This window comes from Cynocephalus volans, chromosome 5, assembly GCF_027409185.1.
Source record: "Cynocephalus volans isolate mCynVol1 chromosome 5, mCynVol1.pri, whole genome shotgun sequence".
Classification (NCBI taxonomy): Eukaryota; Metazoa; Chordata; class Mammalia; order Dermoptera; family Cynocephalidae; genus Cynocephalus; species Cynocephalus volans.
In genome coordinates this window covers 135,694,493-135,714,140 of record NC_084464.1, presented here as the reverse complement: position 1 = coordinate 135,714,140, position 19,648 = coordinate 135,694,493, and the positions used below count along the sequence as shown (strand labels likewise).

At 36.2% G+C, this 19,648-nt stretch overlaps 1 protein-coding gene across 8 annotated transcripts in view; it reads right to left on the bottom strand.

Moving 5' to 3' along the window:
• The window catches only part of MYB (MYB proto-oncogene, transcription factor), a 32,380-nt gene that overhangs the window by 5,781 nt on the left and 6,951 nt on the right, over positions 1-19,648 (bottom strand). Inside the window, exons 4-15 of one of the 8 annotated variants that reach the window (XM_063097453.1) lie at positions 17,999-18,091; positions 17,529-17,749; positions 15,607-15,841; positions 14,325-14,405; positions 13,788-13,892; positions 12,276-12,530; positions 11,029-11,388; positions 9,405-9,547; positions 8,151-8,265; positions 7,939-8,064; positions 7,264-7,374; positions 5,979-6,086 (exon numbers count right to left, since the gene is read on the bottom strand). In XM_063097453.1, the coding sequence (XP_062953523.1) occupies positions 5,979-6,086; positions 7,264-7,374; positions 7,939-8,064; positions 8,151-8,265; positions 9,405-9,547; positions 11,029-11,388; positions 12,276-12,530; positions 13,788-13,892; positions 14,325-14,405; positions 15,607-15,841; positions 17,529-17,749; positions 17,999-18,091 (1,953 nt within the window). The remainder of the gene's footprint in view (positions 1-5,978; positions 6,087-7,263; positions 7,375-7,938; positions 8,065-8,150; positions 8,266-9,404; positions 9,548-11,028; positions 11,389-12,275; positions 12,531-13,787; positions 13,893-14,324; positions 14,406-15,606; positions 15,842-17,528; positions 17,750-17,998; positions 18,092-19,648) is intronic. The other 7 variants (XM_063097456.1, XM_063097455.1, XM_063097457.1 and 4 more) reach the window with 7 other exon arrangements.

Genomic DNA, 19,648 nt, shown 5'->3' with positions numbered 1-19,648 from the left:
TCAATTTATAGACAAGAGCAATTTAATGAATTAAACTCATGCAAACAGAAAATGGTGAAGTCCAGACTACACCCAGGTTTTGTTGCCCACATGCTAGTTTATTATATTTCTCAGTGACACCTATCATGCAAAAAGGGTTTGCTCTATTTTTTGAAAAATATACAATTTCATAAACAAATCATACAAAGATAAGAGCAACCCAAAAAACACTGAACAAAAAGTCCAAGGGAAAAAGTGAGTTTCAATTGCTAACAATAATGTTTTAAAATTCTATAATGCTGTGCAAATGTGTTTAAGTAATAATGGCTTGAGAAATTCACTTAAACTCATTGTTTTAAAAAAGTAAGACCATGACAAGCAAAGTCAGGAAATTAAAATTTAAGGCTGTCATTCTGTGGTTACAAAAAAGAGGAAAGTGAGTGAGAAAAAAGCATATAAACACATCTTTTACCCTTGGGTTTTAAATAGGAATAAAAGGAAATTATAATTTAAGAGAAAGACACAGAAGAGCTGAATGCTTATAACTTAAGTATGGTTTTGTAGCTACTAATAAAAATGTCTACCTTAAGAAATGTTTTATTAGCATAATGCATTTATTTCAAAATGGAAAGCAAATTAAAAGCATACTGAGGAAAACCAGCAGCTCTTTTCTCTTTGCTGAGGAGGGAGCCCTGTGTGTGCACGTTGGCTTTGGTTTCTCTTAGGGTAACTTTATTTATCTGGCAGCTGACCAGTATAGGAATCTAAACCCTTGACCTTGGTGTTATAACACCTTGATCTAACCAACTGAGCTAACCGGCCAGCCCTCTCAGGGTGGAAGGCTAGAATCTAGCAGCATTGCACAGCGAATCTGTCTTTCCTGAGCCAAACTGCAAACTTTCTATGCTGAATTCTTTCAGTGTTTCCTCATTTGTGATCATTTTATGAGATTCTAGACTCCATCCTCTACCCAACGCAATGCAGGAAAAAGGCTGAGTGCTGACTGTGACACAGTGTGAAAATCTCATGTATTCTGAGCCACATGAAAGAAACGAATATAAAAAATTCCTCACAACATTTTAATTATAAGAATACCCTGTTTGCTTTTACAATTAAAAATTAAAGCAATTTAAAAAAGAATGAAATTAACCCAACAATCATAAGATTATGCAACTGCTAAAAATTCCTTTTGGAAAAAGATCAAGTATAAGTAACAAACAAATATAACGTGATTGTGTATAATGGCTTATAAAAGTCTCTATTTAAGCATCATTGATTATAGATTAGGGGATGTATGTGGAGTTCTGAATTATTAAAATTCATTGTGTCACAATTGTAACCCACATAGCAATGGGCATACTTAGCTTTCTGATTTTGGTCTCTACATACCATTTCCCACTAAAAGGATTCAGAGCATCACAAGGAAATAGATGGTTCCAGGAAGAGAGTAAAGAAATGTGGCTATTGAATGAAAGCAACTTAAATTAAATAAAATTGAAATTTCTGTTGCTCAATAGCATTAGCCATATTTCAAATGCTCAATAGCCACATATGATTTGTGGCTATCATATTGGACAGCAGCATATTGGACATTTCCATCACTGCAGAAGTTCTATTAGACAGCACTGGTCTAGATATTAAGAGAGATTTAAGAGACTTAATAACCAAATGCAATATGTGACATTATTTCAATTTTGATTGAACAAACAGATAATAAAAAGATCCTTTTTTGTATTAATAGAAAAATTTAAATATACTCAAGGAATGAGAACATTCAAAAATTATTGCTAATAATAATGTGTGATTACAGTATTTATTAGGTATATACAAAAATGTCTATTTTTAGAGATTCATGGTTCTGTAAATTGGAAGGTCCACAATTGGGTAATTGCATCTGGTGAGGGCCTCAGGCTGCTTCCATTCATGGCAGAAATTGGAAGGGGAGCTGGTGCATGCACAGAGGTCACATGGTGAGAGAGGAAGTTGGGGGGGGAGGTGCCAGGCTCTTTTTAACAAGGAGCTCTATCTAGCTCCTTTTTAATTTTATTTTGTTAAAAATAAAATGCTATACTGTCTGGAATTTACGTTAAAGGACTTCATAAAAGATAGATGAAGTTGATATGGCAAAATGGAGAAATAGTATATTTTCTGTACTTGTATGTATGTTTAAAATTATTCATAACAAAATATTAAACTCAAAGTTTCTTACATTTCTAATTTTAAAATAACAAATGTAATTTACACGTATTTATGTATAAGTATGTGCATTTACATGTGCATTAGAAGAAAATCCAGAGAGGCCCAGGATATGGGCCTCAGAAACAATAATTGCTCTAAAATGTTATTGCCATCATCAAGTCAGAAACTGAAATGACAGAACACAGAATTGCACAGTTACTATGGTCTTCCATGAACTGCTCTTGCACCTAAGTAAAGTTATTTAGATAATCAGATGGTGCTATAGTTTGCATGTTTGTCCCTTACAAAACTTGTGTTGAAATTTGATCCCCAAAGCGTTATTGTGGGAAGGTGGGGCCTAGTGGGAAGCATTTGGGTCATGGGGGTGGGTGCCTCATGAATAGATTAATGCCCTCCCTCAGGGGTGGATGCCTTCCAGCTCTCTCAGTTCTCCCAAGAGCTCCTTTTTAAAAAGAGCCTGGCATCTCCCCTCCTTCTCTCTTGCTTCCTCTCTTGCCATGTGACCTCTATGCATACATCAGCTCCCCTTCCAATTTCTGCCATGAATGGAAGCAGCCTGGGGCCCACACCAGATGCAGTTGCCCAATCTTGGACTTTCCAGCCTACAGAGTCATGAGCCAATAAACCTCTTTTCTTTATAAATTACCCAGTCTCAGGTATTCTTTTATAGCAACACAAAACAAAGACAAATGCATAGACAATCAATTGCACTATACAAGTGGCAAATATTTTCATTTTAGAATTATTCAAATTTAAAAATTTTTGAGAATCATATTTTGTTGTTTTAATTAAAAGCACCAATGACAAACATATCTAGATGGTGGCTAAAATCCCATTTAATATATGATATTATAAGTACAAATTATAAAAGTTATAGATTATACAAAGTATTCTTAAGTCAAACAGTCAGATCATTTAATAAATGCACAGTATGTTCAATAAAACCATGTGTGAGAAATCTGCTTGATGTGTCAAATAGGATCACCAATGGAAATATATGAAATGGCTTTATGTTTTAAACAAATAAACTTACCAAACTGAAGAAAAACATATATAAATATTGTTAATCAGGATTATATGAAATATAGGCAGTGTATGTTAAATATTTAGAATCACTTGATGCATTTTCCAACATTTATCACAAAAGTTTGAAATGTTTTAGAAATCACATATTTCTGTGGTATCAGAAGCTAGATTTCCAAGACAAAAATGAAGGAAATACTTGGTGTATAGCATTCATTCATTTAGTATTTCTTAAAATGAATTGGTTATCTATTACAGCAGGTTATTAAAATACATTCAATCAGTGTGAACCAGTAAACTATATAGTATAGATAGAAACACTGACTCTAAAATGACCTTTTAAGTCTCAATTATTCAGTTTGGTGGAATTGACAAAAATCACCTTCACCATGTGATCTACACACATGACTTAATCTCAGTATACAAATGTTAGAATCTGCAGAGTGCCAAATATGAGTCACTGATATGCTGGAAAATACAGATAAACAAAGTAAAGCTACCACTTCATTTTGAGTTTCAAAGACAGCTAATATTTCCATTAAGTAAAATACAAATAGGTAGATAAAATTCTTTTTTTTAATGTAATAGCATTAGAAACTTTATGGTAATAAATTGAACAATGTATTTTTCATAAACACCGACATTATTGACAACTCTTATATAACATATTTTATATTGGCAGCATGTTCAGCTCTAAATGGTTTTGGCTAAACACTATTTGGTTAGGTCAAAATCTATTGGGATTTGATTTTAGAAAATAACCAGGGGTTTTCAACTTATGTAATGATAAGTGTCCTATATATATTTACAAGCTTGCACTTTGAAAGTTAGAATGCATTTTTTTCTATACTACTATAGATACAGCTCGGTCCCAGGCTAGATTGCAGAATATACATAAAACTTAATCTAACTTAACTAAAGTACTAATAGCAGCAGTCAAATTCTGTGCTCTGGGAACCAAAGGCCAAGTAACTTAGGAGAGAAGAGGAAAAGAAAAACAAAGAAAGGGTATCCCTTCTGGACTCAGGATCAGCTCTGAGCAAAAGTCTGAAATAGTTGCCCTTTGCCTTGACATCTTTCTAATCCCCTTTCTTTGTCCCTTTTACACCTGGGTGGAATTGTCTTCCTCATCTCCCAATTCTTTGTGATATTCTGAATCTTCTCCATATGGGGTCTACACAAGCCTGACTGACTCAGGATTTATACAGATTCACTACAAACACTGACTTTCCCTCTCCCACACTCCAATCCACAGCCATCTCCCAAAACAATGAGTGTCAGATAGAGGCCATGAGGGCAGCAATGTGAATTAATAAATAAAATGTGCCTACAACCTTTCTAGCTATATTTGCGTTAAAATAATACTATCATGAATACTTAAAAAGAGGAATTTTTAAGATTCTCACAATTTGGAGCCAGAAGGCATATCACCATGATGGGAAAGTCCTTTAAGGGCACAAGCAAGGTTACAAGACAACCATCCTTGTAGTGGATTGAATTACATCCCCCAAAACTCATTAAAGCTTGAATTGTGTTCCCCAAGTTTTATGTATTAGAAACTTGGTGCCCACTTTGACTGTTAAGAGGGTGGGAAATCCTATTATTAATTGAAAGGTGGAGCCTCGAAGAGATGACTGAATTGTAGGACTGTGCCGTAGTGAATGAATTAAAAATGGTGGCTGGGGCGTGGTTCTGAGAGCTTTAAAAGAAAAGGAGAGTTTGTCTTTCTCTCTCTCTGCTCTTTCTGCTTCCACCATCTTGCAATGTGAGACTCCCTGGGTCACTGTTGCCACCACCAGATGGACTTTGGACTTCCTAGCCTCAGAAACTGTAAGCAATAAATTTCATTTTCTTTATAAATCACCCAGTTCTGTGTATTTTGTTATAAGCTACAGAAATGGACTAATACAATCCTATTATGGTGCCTTTAAACTTACATCATCAAATACAACTTCCATTTCTGAATCCAAGTTCTCCACCTGCTCCAATGTTTATGAAGTTTCCCTCTGAGTAGCACAGGGGGGAGAGTTCTGCAGGTGGCTGGGTACTGGGCTATTTAATGTTGGGAACTGCTTTAAATAATTTGGGGGAGTGAATTTGCATTTCTGTTTACATTTGGCTCGGGTTTAATCTGGAAATTTTGTTGTATTTCATCAACACACACCCATTTCAGGGTTACAAGGGAAATCTCTTTTGATATTAAAACCTGACAGCAGATGGTCAACTACAGATTCGCCACACAACACTGACAGTTGACTTTTTTATTCTGATAGTCAAATACAGTGCAATTCTTTTCTGTCTAGCTCATTCCAAACTTCATTTAAAAATCTAAACAGTCTCTGAGCTTTGATTGCTTAGTGATAGAGCATAAAAAATAAAAGTTTTGGAACAAAAAGTAAACTATATAGATAAACTTTTATAAGATATTTAAAAGCAGAAGGAGGGGATGTTGACACGTGTAATGTGGGATCTTAATCTCAGTCACAGTAAAAAATGTTTCACTTCATCATGCTTTAAGAACCTGCTCCTATACCAGCCAGCCACCAAACCAAACAAAATAAAACAAAACAAAAAAAGCCAAAAGATAACCTCCTCTCACAAAAATTTCCAGCATCTCTCATATCAGTAGCAATAAGAAATTATAGGATTTTTTTTAAGAGGCAAGAAATTGTTTAAAAGCATCTCTCTCCTATGTTTAAAATGTTAAAGAATATCACATAAGATGACAGTTTTTCAGTGAGCAAATTGTAAGATACCAATGTTGGAATAGTAATTACCTGCAAGGTACTCGCCAGGGACCTGTTTTTAGGTACTGTAAATGCTTTGAGAACATTGTCTTCATCTTCTGATACCGGCGTCATTAAAACGGAACTTGTAAGAATATTCTAAAGGGAAAGAGAATCATTTGAAATTTAAATGAAGTTGGATAATATGAGCGTCAATATAATTCTATCACAGTAGAAAGTAGATTACTATAAGATGATACACATTAGCATGAAAAATGCAGGTATCTGCCAGAAATTCTTTTCCCTGTAAGTTAAAAGGGGGACTCAACTATAAATTAACCTTAATCCCATTGTGGTAAATGTCACCAAAACAAAAAGCTTCAAGGGTCCTACATAGTTTTAGGCATGTGGTAGGCACTCAGAAAATATCTGGTAAATGAATTAATAAATACATGCTTTTAAAAATAAAAGATTTACTAAGCTCTCGAGAGAGAACTCTATTTCATATATTGGCACAGAACTATTTTAGAGCTACAAATTAATGGCAGTATAGTACAATGGTGAAAAGTATGAAATTTAGAACCAGATTTTCTGAGTTCTAACACAGCACCACCACTTATTAGGTACATAATCTTGAGCAAATGACTAAGCCTCCCCATGCCTCAGATTCCCAGTTGGTATAATAGATGATATTGTTGCCAACCTTACAGGGTTGTTGTGAGGATTAAAATGAATTAATTCATCTAAAGCCCTTAGAATAGTACTTTCCTATTAGTACATACTGAGGAAGCATTAGCAATTGTTATTAGCTCTGATTCTCCATAGGACATAAGAGCAACCATCCACAAATTATGAACATTAAAAATGGTGATAACCAAAGCAATGCAATATTGGGCACAACAGTGGGCACCTACTATAGATGCTGTGGTTGGTACCATGCTAGATGCTACATAAAACCAAACAAGAGACAACTTAACGAGAAGGAAATACTACATTTAGAAGACAGATAAATTAAAGGAAAATTTAAAAATTAACATTCTGTTTTTATAGAAATATCCATGCTGCAGATTTTTCAAGTGGCAAGGACACTCAAACCTTGAGAAAACAAATAAGAAAGTCTTCAATGGAACGGAATCTGTTTCCAATACACAAACAGAAATTTCAACTCTGTATTCTACATTAATAATTAACAAAAACCATGTGAGAGAGACTATTTAAAAATAAGATGCAGTAAGGAATATGTGCTGAAACCTCAGTAGCTCCACATGCCACACATGGGATTTTGTGAGGCACCAACATCACGTGACAACTTGGCGACTTATGTGCATGGACTTACTGGGGCATCTGCCACAGGTGACGCCTGTGTGAACAGTTGAGTATTCAGACTGTCCCCTTCCCAGTGGTTTGAGCAGAAGAAGTTCCCTGCTTTATCAGTTGGTGATTCCACCTAAAAGCAAACCAGAAGTGCTTTGTGATTTGTTTCTAGAACTAGAATTTCCCATGAAACATTTATGCTCAAGAGTTAAATTTCTGGCCAGTCTCTCAAACACTTTTTCTTACATGAAAATAAATTCAAGAGGCATTGTATCTAACCTGTTGGAAATGCCTCTGGCCAACATGCTAAAACTTTGATGCTTGCAGGTTAGATTCCCTTTCTTTTATACTATGAATTAAAAATACTACTATTTTAATTTAAATTCCAATTACCCACAATATCTGAAAATGAAATGTCTATCAATCATCTGTCTATAATCAGTGATAAAAAAAAATACAGTAAAAAGCTGCTTCTCTCTCTCCTGTATCCTCTCTAGCATGCTTGCCATCCAAACATGAAGTAGATAGAAATGGTTGGGCTTCCCAAATGAAAGGCTGGATGCCTACAGCCTGGGAATATCTTCTAACTGCATCTCGTATGAAAAGTGGTTTACCCAGAGCCAATGCCAAACACATCAAGCTGCATACAAGGAAGGAGGAATCACGGCTTGTTCCTCCCAGAGGATCTCATATTTACCTCTTGTTTGATTTTCTTCAGTAAGGGTGGTCCATTTTCTTGAAATTCAGCAACAATTCCAGATTCATCAGATTCTTGTTTGATCACATCCTGTAGGTCTTCTACTAGATGAGAGGGTGTCTGAGGCTAAAGGGAAGAGTATCTTTACATCAGAAAAAAATTCCTGTCTGTACTAATAAACCAACTAAACCCAAGAACTTTTAAAAACTTACTAGCATCTTCAAGGGACCATATTTAATTTCTTGAGCTGCAAGTGCATGTTTGAATGGTGTAGGAGTTCTTGGAGAGCTTTCTAAGATTGACCTTTTAATAGCTGGAGTTCTAAAACTTTAAAAAGAAAACAAGCACTGGCTCAATATAAAAGAACATATGCACCCTACATTGTTTTACCTGTTAAATTTAATATTTTTCCACTGAATAAAACAAGCTCTGTTATTGATATGGAATTGGGTATCCTGCTTAATCATATTATGTGTTAAGAAAAAGATAATATGTATATCACATATTTTCAAATATTTTAAACTATTATACCTCTAACACTAAGAGCATTAAAATCTTTCCTTAATGGTTCTGAAGACACATGTAGCAACCCTAGGTCTACATAAATCACCAGAAGCATTGTAAAGATCTGAGGTTATTTACCAACCAATTTTATCTGTTCATTAAAACAGGGCCCACACTAGAAAACATATGTTAACCTTTTAAAACTTACTTTTTTTTATTTTAAAAATTTTTTACAAGCCATCAGCACCCTGTATCTGCAGGTGGTCTTCCATCCAAGTATTAACCAGGCCCTGTGTTACTTAGCTTCTGAGATCAGGCAAGATCAGGCACGTTCAGGATGGTACAGGGGTAGACAAAATTTATTTTTCGTACTTAGAAATAACATGAGTACATTTTTTTCAAAGCTTTCTTATAATTCACACTGACTTTCTCTGCCATTTCTTTGAACTGGTTAAGCCTTTATTGAACAGAATTAACCGCATAATCATCCCTTGGCTTCTAATTATATACTATTCCTGGTGATGTCAGAAGAGGTCCTATCCATACATAAAATTTAAAAAGAAAAAGTAAGATTAAAAAATATGAATTAAGTAAAGAACCATACTCATTCTTATTCTGAAGCTTATAATCTGAGAGGAAAGGAGGTAGAAAATCTTGTTTCCAGTGAGAAGAAAAGACCTTATTGAATGAACAAAATTGAAGGGAAAAATTATGTGGAAACTACATTTGCATATATAGAAAATTTTGGAGTGAACTACAAAAGGTAATTTAGTTTATCCTCCCACCTTCTACCTGTAGGTGATTGTAACATGCCCATGACAGGCATATTCAATAATTACATACAAGTGGTCAGTAAAATTATGTACATACAAGTAAGTGGATCAGACATTAGGGGACTATATTCCATCAATTAAAAATAAGTAAAGAAGATAAATAATTTTCTTTTTGAACCGAGGACTTACATGGTATTTTCCTTTTGCGTTTTCATAGTCTGGTCTCTATGAAATGGTGCTGTAACAGTCAATTTGTGGCCATTGAGAGGGCTGGACGTTAAAGAAGGTATTTCCAAGTCTAAGTTTTCATGGTTACTGGAAGTGTTTAAGAACTAAATATGGGGAGAAAGAATAAAAATTACTTAAATTAAACAGTGATTCTTTTTAGCCCAATTTAAAAATCACACCATGATAACAAGCAAGTATGTTTTACTGACCCACTATATAAAATAATAAAGATATTAACAAGTCATGTAGTGTTGAATAAGGTAATTATTTTATTTACCCAAGATTTACCCAAGTTGGGCACCCAAGATTTGGAGTGTGATTTCTAAGAAATAAAGTCTACGGTCAATGCTGAAAAACTTGCAAAATCCTAAGAAAATGTTCTCAATAAATGACACTTGCCATTAAAGTAAATGAGAAGTGCCTTTATTAACATTAAAAAAGGTTAAAGTGATTTTTTGGGAAAACAATTAGTGTTTTTCTTTCATATTCTGTTTTCTCTTTAGTAATCTATGAACCAAAATTATTATTACAGAAGGTTTACATTTTATGGAAAATTCTTGAATAATGATCTGTGTCTGGCAGAATTCTAAAGTTCTGGGAAAATGATAGGTGTTCCTCAAACAATTCCAAGGTAAAATAAGTTTGGGAAACACAACATGTCATAATCTCCTCCTGGAAATTCACAATGTACATTAGCATATTAATAACCCTGAGAGGTCCTGCAGTAAAGAAACCAATTTTTAACTTTGATTTAGTGTTTCCCAAACTTATACACACATATATTTAGATTTTTTCTAGAAAATCTATTAAAGTTTTATAGAACAAATATTCTGTATAACACAGTTTGAAAGATAAAGGCAAAAAAAAAGGTAATTAGTTTTTGTGGGGACATCATTTGTTCATATGTAAAGCTGTTCTTAAACTCACCAGACATAATGGGAAAAATGTTTTTAAGTGCCAAATTATCTATTAATTTCAAGTATATAAAATAAGATACTCATTGGAAAAAGTGCACTAGTAAAATATTACGGCAAAACTCAAAAGAGCCAATGTTGAGAAGTTAAAATTTAAGAAAGTTATTTTCCTTAGACATTGTTCCTCTTCCTAAACATTTCCACTTAAAGATGGATTGGAACCTTTATATTTTCTAGCTTTATATTTCCTAGTTGCAACCCAAACGTGATATAAACATAATTTGGTTCGCTCCACCTCTGGGTCAGTGAATCACATAATAATACATGAACAAAGTGGCAGAAAATATGTTAAAATATTAAAAGGGAAGGATCACATGGTAGAAGAGGAAGGGACAGAAATGTTAAACTTGAGTGTTGAAGGAAATAAAAGTACATCTCATGCAACTATCTTCCAAATCACCAAAAAAGTAAAAGAGAGAGAATTATGACAAAATCATCAGTCAGTCTGCAGACAGTCTAAACTCTGGGAGGCAATATGACTTAACAATGATGGAGTGGAATCAGTGAGGCAACAGCAATTAGTCATTTGCTCTGAAGGATTAGTTTCTAGATTAGGAAGGCTCGGGTGTCTGTTGAAAATTAGTAACAGCTGTGCAGAAATTGTGCTCTACCTTCGAGGGAGAGAAGGGTAGGCTTTTGACAGGGGAACGCTTGGGAGTTGAACTGCTGGCGTCAGCAAATATGAAGCTAGAGTCTCCTGTCGCTAAGGGGCTGGCCTGGCCCCGCTTTTTTCGGAGGATGACCAGTGGAATTGTGCTGTGCCTCGCGGGAGGTGAGGCCTTGGGTGGGTCAGGTGAACCCTCACTCAACAAGCGTTTGTTCACCCTCGGGCTAGGCTCTCCTGCAGGTCTATTCACATTGCCCCCTCTTTGCTGAAGCTTGAGGGCTTTGCCTGTGTGATGTTGGCTACGTGAAAGGTCTGCTTCTTCAAAGAATTCAAAACTGCTGAGATCACACCGTGATGAAGAATCCTGAAACAATGTGGGAGGCACAGGACTTTGAGAGAGTGTGTGCCATCATCACCTGAAACACAGCACTGAGAAAGAGATGCTAAATGCAAACAAAACACCTGGCCCATCTGGACTTCTTGAGAAACAGCTTCAGAATGAACAGTTGTTCTGTTACTTTGCATTAGAGGGGTGCACCATGCTGCCGCAAGGCTGGTCCTACACATGTGCCGCAGGAAGCTTCCAGCACTCTATTATTTGCATGCGATGTAATGCAAAAGCCTTTTCCAGATGGCACTAGTCATTCCCTGTCCCACGGGCATGTAATACATGCTTTTTAACCAACCGGGAAACAAAGGAAATGAACTGAGTGTCTGCGAAGGAGGTACTGGACTCAAATTAGTTTCACTAAAGATGGTTTATCTCAGTGAATCAAAGGGATTGTTTGTTAATCAATAATCGGAATTTTGTAGAGAAAGCCATGTACCACCAATGAACTATCACTTCAAATACATTGAAAGACTGCTTGAATCTCCAAGTAGATATCATTCTTAATGTGCTATCCGAAAGCAAAGCAAAATTCTAGAGAAGCACAAAGTAATTGAAGTAAAAAAAAAAGTTAAAAGCAACTCAGACATCATTCCCATAACCTGAACTCTGCTTTGCAAGTCATCAACTTCACTATTTTAACAAATATGCCTTTTGAAGGCAAAGTGTGAAAAACTACCTCTTATCTGGGTAGCCTACGAAATCAACATCTTCGAAAAAACATATATGCTAAGACGAAAATCTTACTTTTACATGAATATATGCTAATAACATATTTGCTACAGAAAATGGCAATGATTTAAGAAATGGGTTTTCTAATTCCTCTTCCAGAAACATTAAGTTGCTTTAACAATTCTACTTACAGAATCTATAAATTGGAGAGTTTCTGCAAATTCTAAGAGGTTCTTAACATTATCCAGAATGGTGCCCTGGTGGACGATCATGCACCTTGCTGGTGAGGCACTTTCTTCAGGTAGGGAGCCAGGATCCACTGGTAGAGATGGAGTGGAGTGGTGTTCTCCCAAACAGGAAACAGGTGCACTGTCTCCATGAGGTCTGGTGTGGTCGGCAATGGTGGTGCTGTGCCACCCGGGGTAGCTGCATGAGTGGTTCTGTGTCTGAGGAAGGGGGTGTGTAGAAATAAAGAAAGAGTGGGGAGATGAAAGGGAGAAGGAACTTAGCAATGATGTTGCACAAGGTATCAGATGCTGTTGGAGGAAAGATAAAAGTAATTGCATCATCCAAAACTTACGGCTATGAAACAGTTGTCAAGATGTTTCCTTTTATCAATGCAAGACCCTGCTTTTTAATAGTGCTATAATTTGTACCTACATGATTACCTTAATTGTTATCATTTTGTTAAAATTTCCACTGATGGGACTATGTCACAAAGTACAATTCTCATACTGAGTGTCTTAAAAATCCAATTTAATATAATTTGCAAATGGCCCATAAATGTTGGCTGTGAGTTAAGAATTGTCCTATTTGCATTCTGATCTACAAAAAGACTAGAGGATTCAAGAGTGAGAGTTGCTTTTATCTGACATATTCTTGTTCCTTCTATCCCTTTCTAATGCTATAGATTGCACAGATGACAAATCAACGTGGTTAGGAAAGCAGAAGAGCAAATTAACAGAAGTCTCCTTACAGCATGACCACACAACAGGAGAAGTTACAAAACATTAACTAAAGTTAAAAAGCGGTCAAACTTGCATATGCACATAATCATTTTATTATTTAACAAAAAAGAAATTTACCCCTAAGAATACCTACTGGGTATCACTTCTCTTTTATTCTCTTTGTTGCTTAACTACTTATGTTACAAAGTATAAGCTGCTTTGCCAGTTTGCTATCCAGTCACTTAAAAAAGACAATTCAGTAATGGCCAGCACAGCTTTCATGCATGCAAACAAGAGTGGCTGTTGTTAACGAAGAGGTTTTATATATATCTTTTTTACATTTGTAAATTGAACATGCATCAAATCATGTTTGAAATGATAAAATATGAAAATATAGGTTGAGAAAATAATAGAAAAAGGAAAAACTCAAATGAATAGGCAACATATAGTATTATAAAAAATGCAGATTTTCACTCATTTTATCTTTGCTAGTCTTTGAATTGATTACAGTCCTTCTGGAGGAAAAAACCTGATGACAGTCACAAGTGGCTATTGTGTTTCAATTGCAATACAAAAAGACAACTTCCGACTTAGTCAACAGACATTTGGTGTCATATGGTCTGATACCAACTGCATTTTGTTTCTTGGGTTGAAACATCATTAATGGGTATGTAAAGCCTTGATTAGTGTAATGTTTAGAAGACAAGGAGTGAAGTTGCTACCTCCCCCCCATTAAGCACACAATGACATTCTTACTGGTAGCGCCTGCTGTCCTTTTAGCTCATTCTCAGTAGACATTAGGAGCAACTCTAATTCCTTTATTCGCTTTTCTTTCTCAGGATCTTCATCATTATAGTGTCTCTGAAATTACAAGTTAAGGGCAGAAAAGAAAACGTCTGATTGGAAGCTGTAAATACAATGATTGTAGCCTGTAGTCAGGAGGTACCACACACGGTCCAAAGAGCCTCAGTGTGAAACCAACGCCATTGAATGTGGCCACTGCAGCAATCCTTGTGAATGTTATTTCAGTCCTAAGGGAAGGATGTAAATCTGAGGCTAGAGTGGATACTGACTGATGACCTGTTTCATCTTATAACATCAGAGAAACAGAAAATTCCAGAGCACTCTAGAAGCCAAGATTGGTAGACTGCTGGCCAGAACTCCTCTCCACATTCCCTTTTCTCTTTACTTCAGTTGGTCAGGTGAAAATACATGTTTAGATGTAAGAAATAAAGCATTTCTTAAAAGCAGTGCCTTGAACAGCTACCAAGTTTCTTTATAAAACGATCTTACCTGAATGGCTGCAGCAGCTGGTTGAGGGACATTGACTATATTTACATGTAACGCCACAGGATACGGAACATGACTGGAGACCTAGATCGAAAAGGCAAAACAAAGGCTGCTTCGTTCATGGTTACACATGCTTCAGGGTACTTGGCTTCCTGCGGTTTTGTTCTGGGACTGAGGGGGAAAAGTATTTTACTGATAAAATTCACTAAACAATAAAAAAAAAAAAAAACCCTCTAACTGGAAATTTAGCCAGGGCTTCAAAAATGACTAAATAGCTAAAGCTATTCTGTCAGAAAGTATTCCTGAATTAGAGAAAAACACAATGGAAAGTATAATCTAAAATACATTCATGAATGTATGAAAGATGTTTTGATGGAAAAAACTGATGGCATTAGGTGTTTGTAAACAAATATATTTTTCTTAGAATGAGTTTTAATAAAAAGCACAGAACCTCTTACAGTAATTTGTCCACCTGAGATCTTTCTGGAAAGTTTGCAGACAAACGCATGGAACAGATAGAGAAGAGTAAAAATTATTTATGAATATGTTTTGCATAGAATTTGCATATGAACTCTGTATTCTTGGGTAAGTTTTATCATTTGTTATTGTTAGTTCTAAGATTAACGTGTCTTAATTTTTTCTTTTTTTTCTTGTTTTCCACCCATTATGAATTATTTCTTTCTCTAAATATTAACACCTAGAAATGAAGAAGGAATATCATCGATTCAGAGTAGGATAAAAGGAAACATCAGAGAATTAATGTCACATAGCTCTGGTCCTGACTCAACATAAGAAGGCAAACACTCACTGAACAAACAAATTAAGACATTTCTGCTAGGTCACTGCCAGAATTGAACTTACAATTCTCCCTTGAATTTCAATGTCAAACTATTTCTTCTTTAAAAGTAATATTGCATTCACTCTTCTTTTTGGAAGAGAAAAATAAACTACAAATATATTTCCATTCCTCCATTCTTCTTCAGCAGTACTTTAAGTAAATTTACAGTCAAAAGCTAACTTAGTTTTGAAGCAGCAGGTTAGAATCAAAGAACCTGAATTCTGCTCAGCACTATCTCTATGAGCTGTGTAACCCTAGATGAATGACTTACCATCCTCGTTTCTGGATACATAAATCAGGGATAACAATACCTACACCTATCTACTTCAAAGGGTGTAGATGATGATGAATCATGATTGTGACTGAAAGCTCTCTGAAAAGCATGCAACTGCGAAGTATTATTATTCCGATCTCTCTTATTAAGCTAAATTCTCGGGGATGGCTTACATTTTGTGCTTCAGAAATGTGGTAATAGGAATAGTCATTGTTTACTGGGGGCTGGCCAGTTGGAGGGAGTTGAGCTGAAGGTGGAGTATGAGTAAAACCCATCAAATGACTGTTCTTCTGGAAACTTGTGGCCGCTGTTGGTTGGCCGGCTTTAGAAGACTCCTGCAGATAACCTTCCTGTTCGACCTTCCGTCGCATTGTAGAATTCCAGTGGTTCTTGATAGCATTATCAGTTCTGCACAGAAATATATCACATAAAAATTTTACAAACAAAAATTTCAAGTCAGATTAGAGTTAATTGACAGGAAACTGTTTCTAACAGAGACCTTTTCTTTGGGTCCACTAATAGTTTTCTGTTTAATTGTTTTGGTCTTCTTTACCTCCTAAAATCATTCTTTCCCTGTTGCCTAATTTAAAATCTGTAGATTTCTCTTACTTACATAATCTGGAATGCATGTTGTTTTCTATAGATTTTGTTATCTTCTAACCATTTTGTTTCCTTGGTAAAGGAGTATTTTCAATACAATAACCCTTCACGTTGATTCTGATTGTTTGTGGTATGAGACTGTAACACAACTTAAAGTTCCAGCTGTCTTAGAAAAATTATTCCTTTGAGTGTGGCTTAGCAGGGCCTACATACCACAACGGGGACTTGGTAATGTTTGGTAAATTATAATGATTCTGCCGCACTGTCCACTCTATCTGTCATGGGACTAGTGAGACATTTTCAGTAAAAAAACAAACAAAACCCCTCCTACACCTTTTGAAAACCACCCCAATTGTTCTTATAACCAAACAGAACTGAGAGTGGAAAATGGGATCCCAAAGGGAAAGGTGCTAACCCCCAATATATTTTCAAACTGCAAAGCATTTTTACTAAAGTCTTTCCATTCTCAGGAAAACAGTTTCTCAATTCAAAAAACCGTTTTAAGCCTTTCTTTTACTATTTCAATGGGGGTGGGGGAATGTATGCTGAAGAAAGAGGAAGTTCAATCGCCCCTTTAACTTTTAGAAGAATCAACAGCATATCCTCTCAGACTACGTGGGAGAAAAGGCCTCTTTCACCAACCTCTTGAATGTTCTAAACTTACACTGAACTATGAATGAGGGAAGAAATGCTTTGGAGCAACACAAGAGAATACTACATAAACCATCCTTGGAACGAGCCTTTCTCCTGTATTATGAAGCTCAAGAATAAAGCTATTTTTAATATTTTCTACATTACATTATTTTTACATAAGACATAATAAAAAGTATTACTTTTCAAAGTAAACACAATCTGTTATATACTATTTAAGTGGGGAAAGTGGGACAAAAATGAGCTTCCATAGTTATCCCTGATAATGAGGTCATTTTCTTGCTTTGTTCATTAAAAGGAAAGCATTACACTAACATTATTTAAAAACCTGGGAGCAGTATGATAATTCTAGACACACCTTATTTTTTTATTGGAAAAAACAATTAAGCCCAGTGGTATAATGAAATGAATGCAGATATTAGGAAAATGAGTTCCTTCTGGTCACCTAACCAGCCATGTGAACTCAGACCAGAGACAAACTTGTCTGTCTTCAGTTTCCTTCAATGTGCTTAGAGTTCTGTGGCTTACGAAGTGCTCTGACATTCATTTTATTTGATCCTAACAATGGCTCTGTGAAGTAGGTTATTATTCATCTTCAAATTGGGACATTGAGGCTGAGAACAATTAAAGGTCTTGGCCCAGGGCTCACCACTGGGTGGATCCTGGAAGTCCTCAACCAGATAAACTTTAAGATCTCTTCCAGTTCTAAAGCTATGGATCTGGTTTATCTAATGAAACACTCATGATTGATGGAATGTAATTCACCCACCATACATTTAAAACAGAATGCTCAATACCCACTCCCTCATTCTTCCCAATCAATATAGTTTTTGTATATTATTACCGTCCAGGCAGTAGCTTTGCGATTTCTGCCCATCTGTTCCCCAGTCTCTTGTGTGCCTGGTAAATAATTCTGTCTTCCTCTTCTGTCCAGGAGGTTTTCTTAACTTCTGGATTCAAGTGGTTATGCCACCTCTCCCTACATTGTTTTCCAATTCTCCCTTTTAAGTGCTTGGCAATAACAGACCAACGTTTCGGACCGTATTTCTGTACAAGCTCTATCACCTTCAGATAAACACACAAAAATAACCTATGTTTTAATGTTATGTAATGAGTCAGTGTAGTCATTCTTCAGTGTTATAAGATCTTCAGAAAATTTCTAAAAATCTGCTTTAATTCATTGGAAATATGGTAATAGTCCTTTACTTCCTGTTTGCACACTTTACCTGCTTCCTCAAGTTGGGAAACATTCAACAAAGATGTTTTGGGAATGTTCTTAACTATGATTCACACCCCAATGAAGAAAGAACTTACTCTCTGATCTTCTTCCTTGGTCCAAGGACCCTTGATAAGTTCAGGGTTTAGTACTTTCTGCCATCGGTGTTGGCACTGCACATCTGTTCGATTCTAGACAAACAATGTACACATCACCATAAAGATATGACAGATATGATGTGATAAGCACATGAAGACTTTGTTATAATATAAATCATACCTAGACAATATACAGTGAAAACATTCAAGAACATTTTAGGGCATGTTTACAGTAGCCCACCTATCATTCATTACTTAAAGGCTAAAGAACATACAAAGAATACATCAAAGTTGCATCTAAAATTAGAAGCTCGGCCTCCTGAGGGAAACAGTCCTGCCATGTGGACTAGAGGAACATCATATTGCACATGTGCCTGTCAATTTAACTTAACCTTGACCTCAGTCTGTTGCATGTGGAAATACCTGCGTGGCTTAAAACTTGTTAGAGTTTCCATATTGTGCAGTTTTTCTGGAAACCCACCCTAAATGACCAAGTTTGCTTCCTATTCAAAGTAAGAGATGTGCTTCAATTCAGGACCACAAGTATCTATACTGTGGAAGGAACAAAGATGAATAAAAGATAGGTACTACCTTAGAGGAACCAGTAATCTTATAAGAATGAAAAGAGAAGTATAGAAGTAATTCTAACAAAGGCCGAATTTGATTCATATGCAAGAAGAGACCAAAGCAAAATGATATTGGGGTGAAGAGAGAAGCTTCTCTTTTGGAGGAATTTGGAAAAGCTCTTGATATGAACTTTGAAGCATGGACAGAACTTTAACTGGTGAAATAAAGGCAGACATTCTAGGAGGCAGGATTACCAGGAACAAAAGCACAGAGGAGGGAAACCAGAATTGAATTCAAGCAAACCTGCTTACAGAGAGGAAGTAGGAAACAGAACTGGAGCTGTAAGCTGGGGCCATACAGGAGGGTCCTTGTGTGCCAGGTCAATGTAGTTTACTAAAATTGTGAGATTCTAAGTCACTGTGGTTGGTTTTGAGAAGATTATGGACAGCTATTTTAAGAAGCTCCATCTGCCAGTGGCGTTTTGGATGGCTGGAAAAGTGGAAAGCTGCAAGTGGAGAAGCCAGTATAATAGTCCAGATGAGAGGGCAGGGGGCTGACCCCATGGCACAACCACGAGAATGGAAAGGAAGAGACAGACTACAGTGGTATTCCAGGTTTCTTAGTATCTGATGTAGGGGTTGGAGGAGTGGGATAAGTCAAAAAGGTGGCAGAATTTTGCTTTATTTATTTATTTATTTACTTTTACTTACTTACTTACTTATGATTTTTTGGCAGCTAGCTATGGGGATCTGAACCCTTGACCCTGGTGTTATTAACACTGCACTCTAACCAGTTGTGCTAACTGGCCAGCCTAAGACTACAGAATTTGAAACCCGGGCACCAAAAGTATGGTTATTAACAAAAACAGGGCAGGGCTGGCCCCGTGGCTCACTCGGGGGAGTGTGGCGCTGGTAGCGCTGAGGCCGCAGGTTCCAATCCTATATAGGGATGGCCGGTGCGCTCACTGGCTGAGCATGGTGCAGACCACACCGTGCCAATGGTTGCGATCCCCTCACTGGTCAAAAAAAAAAAAAAAAAGGGAATTTATTTATTTATTTGTGGTGGCTGGTGTGTACAGGGATC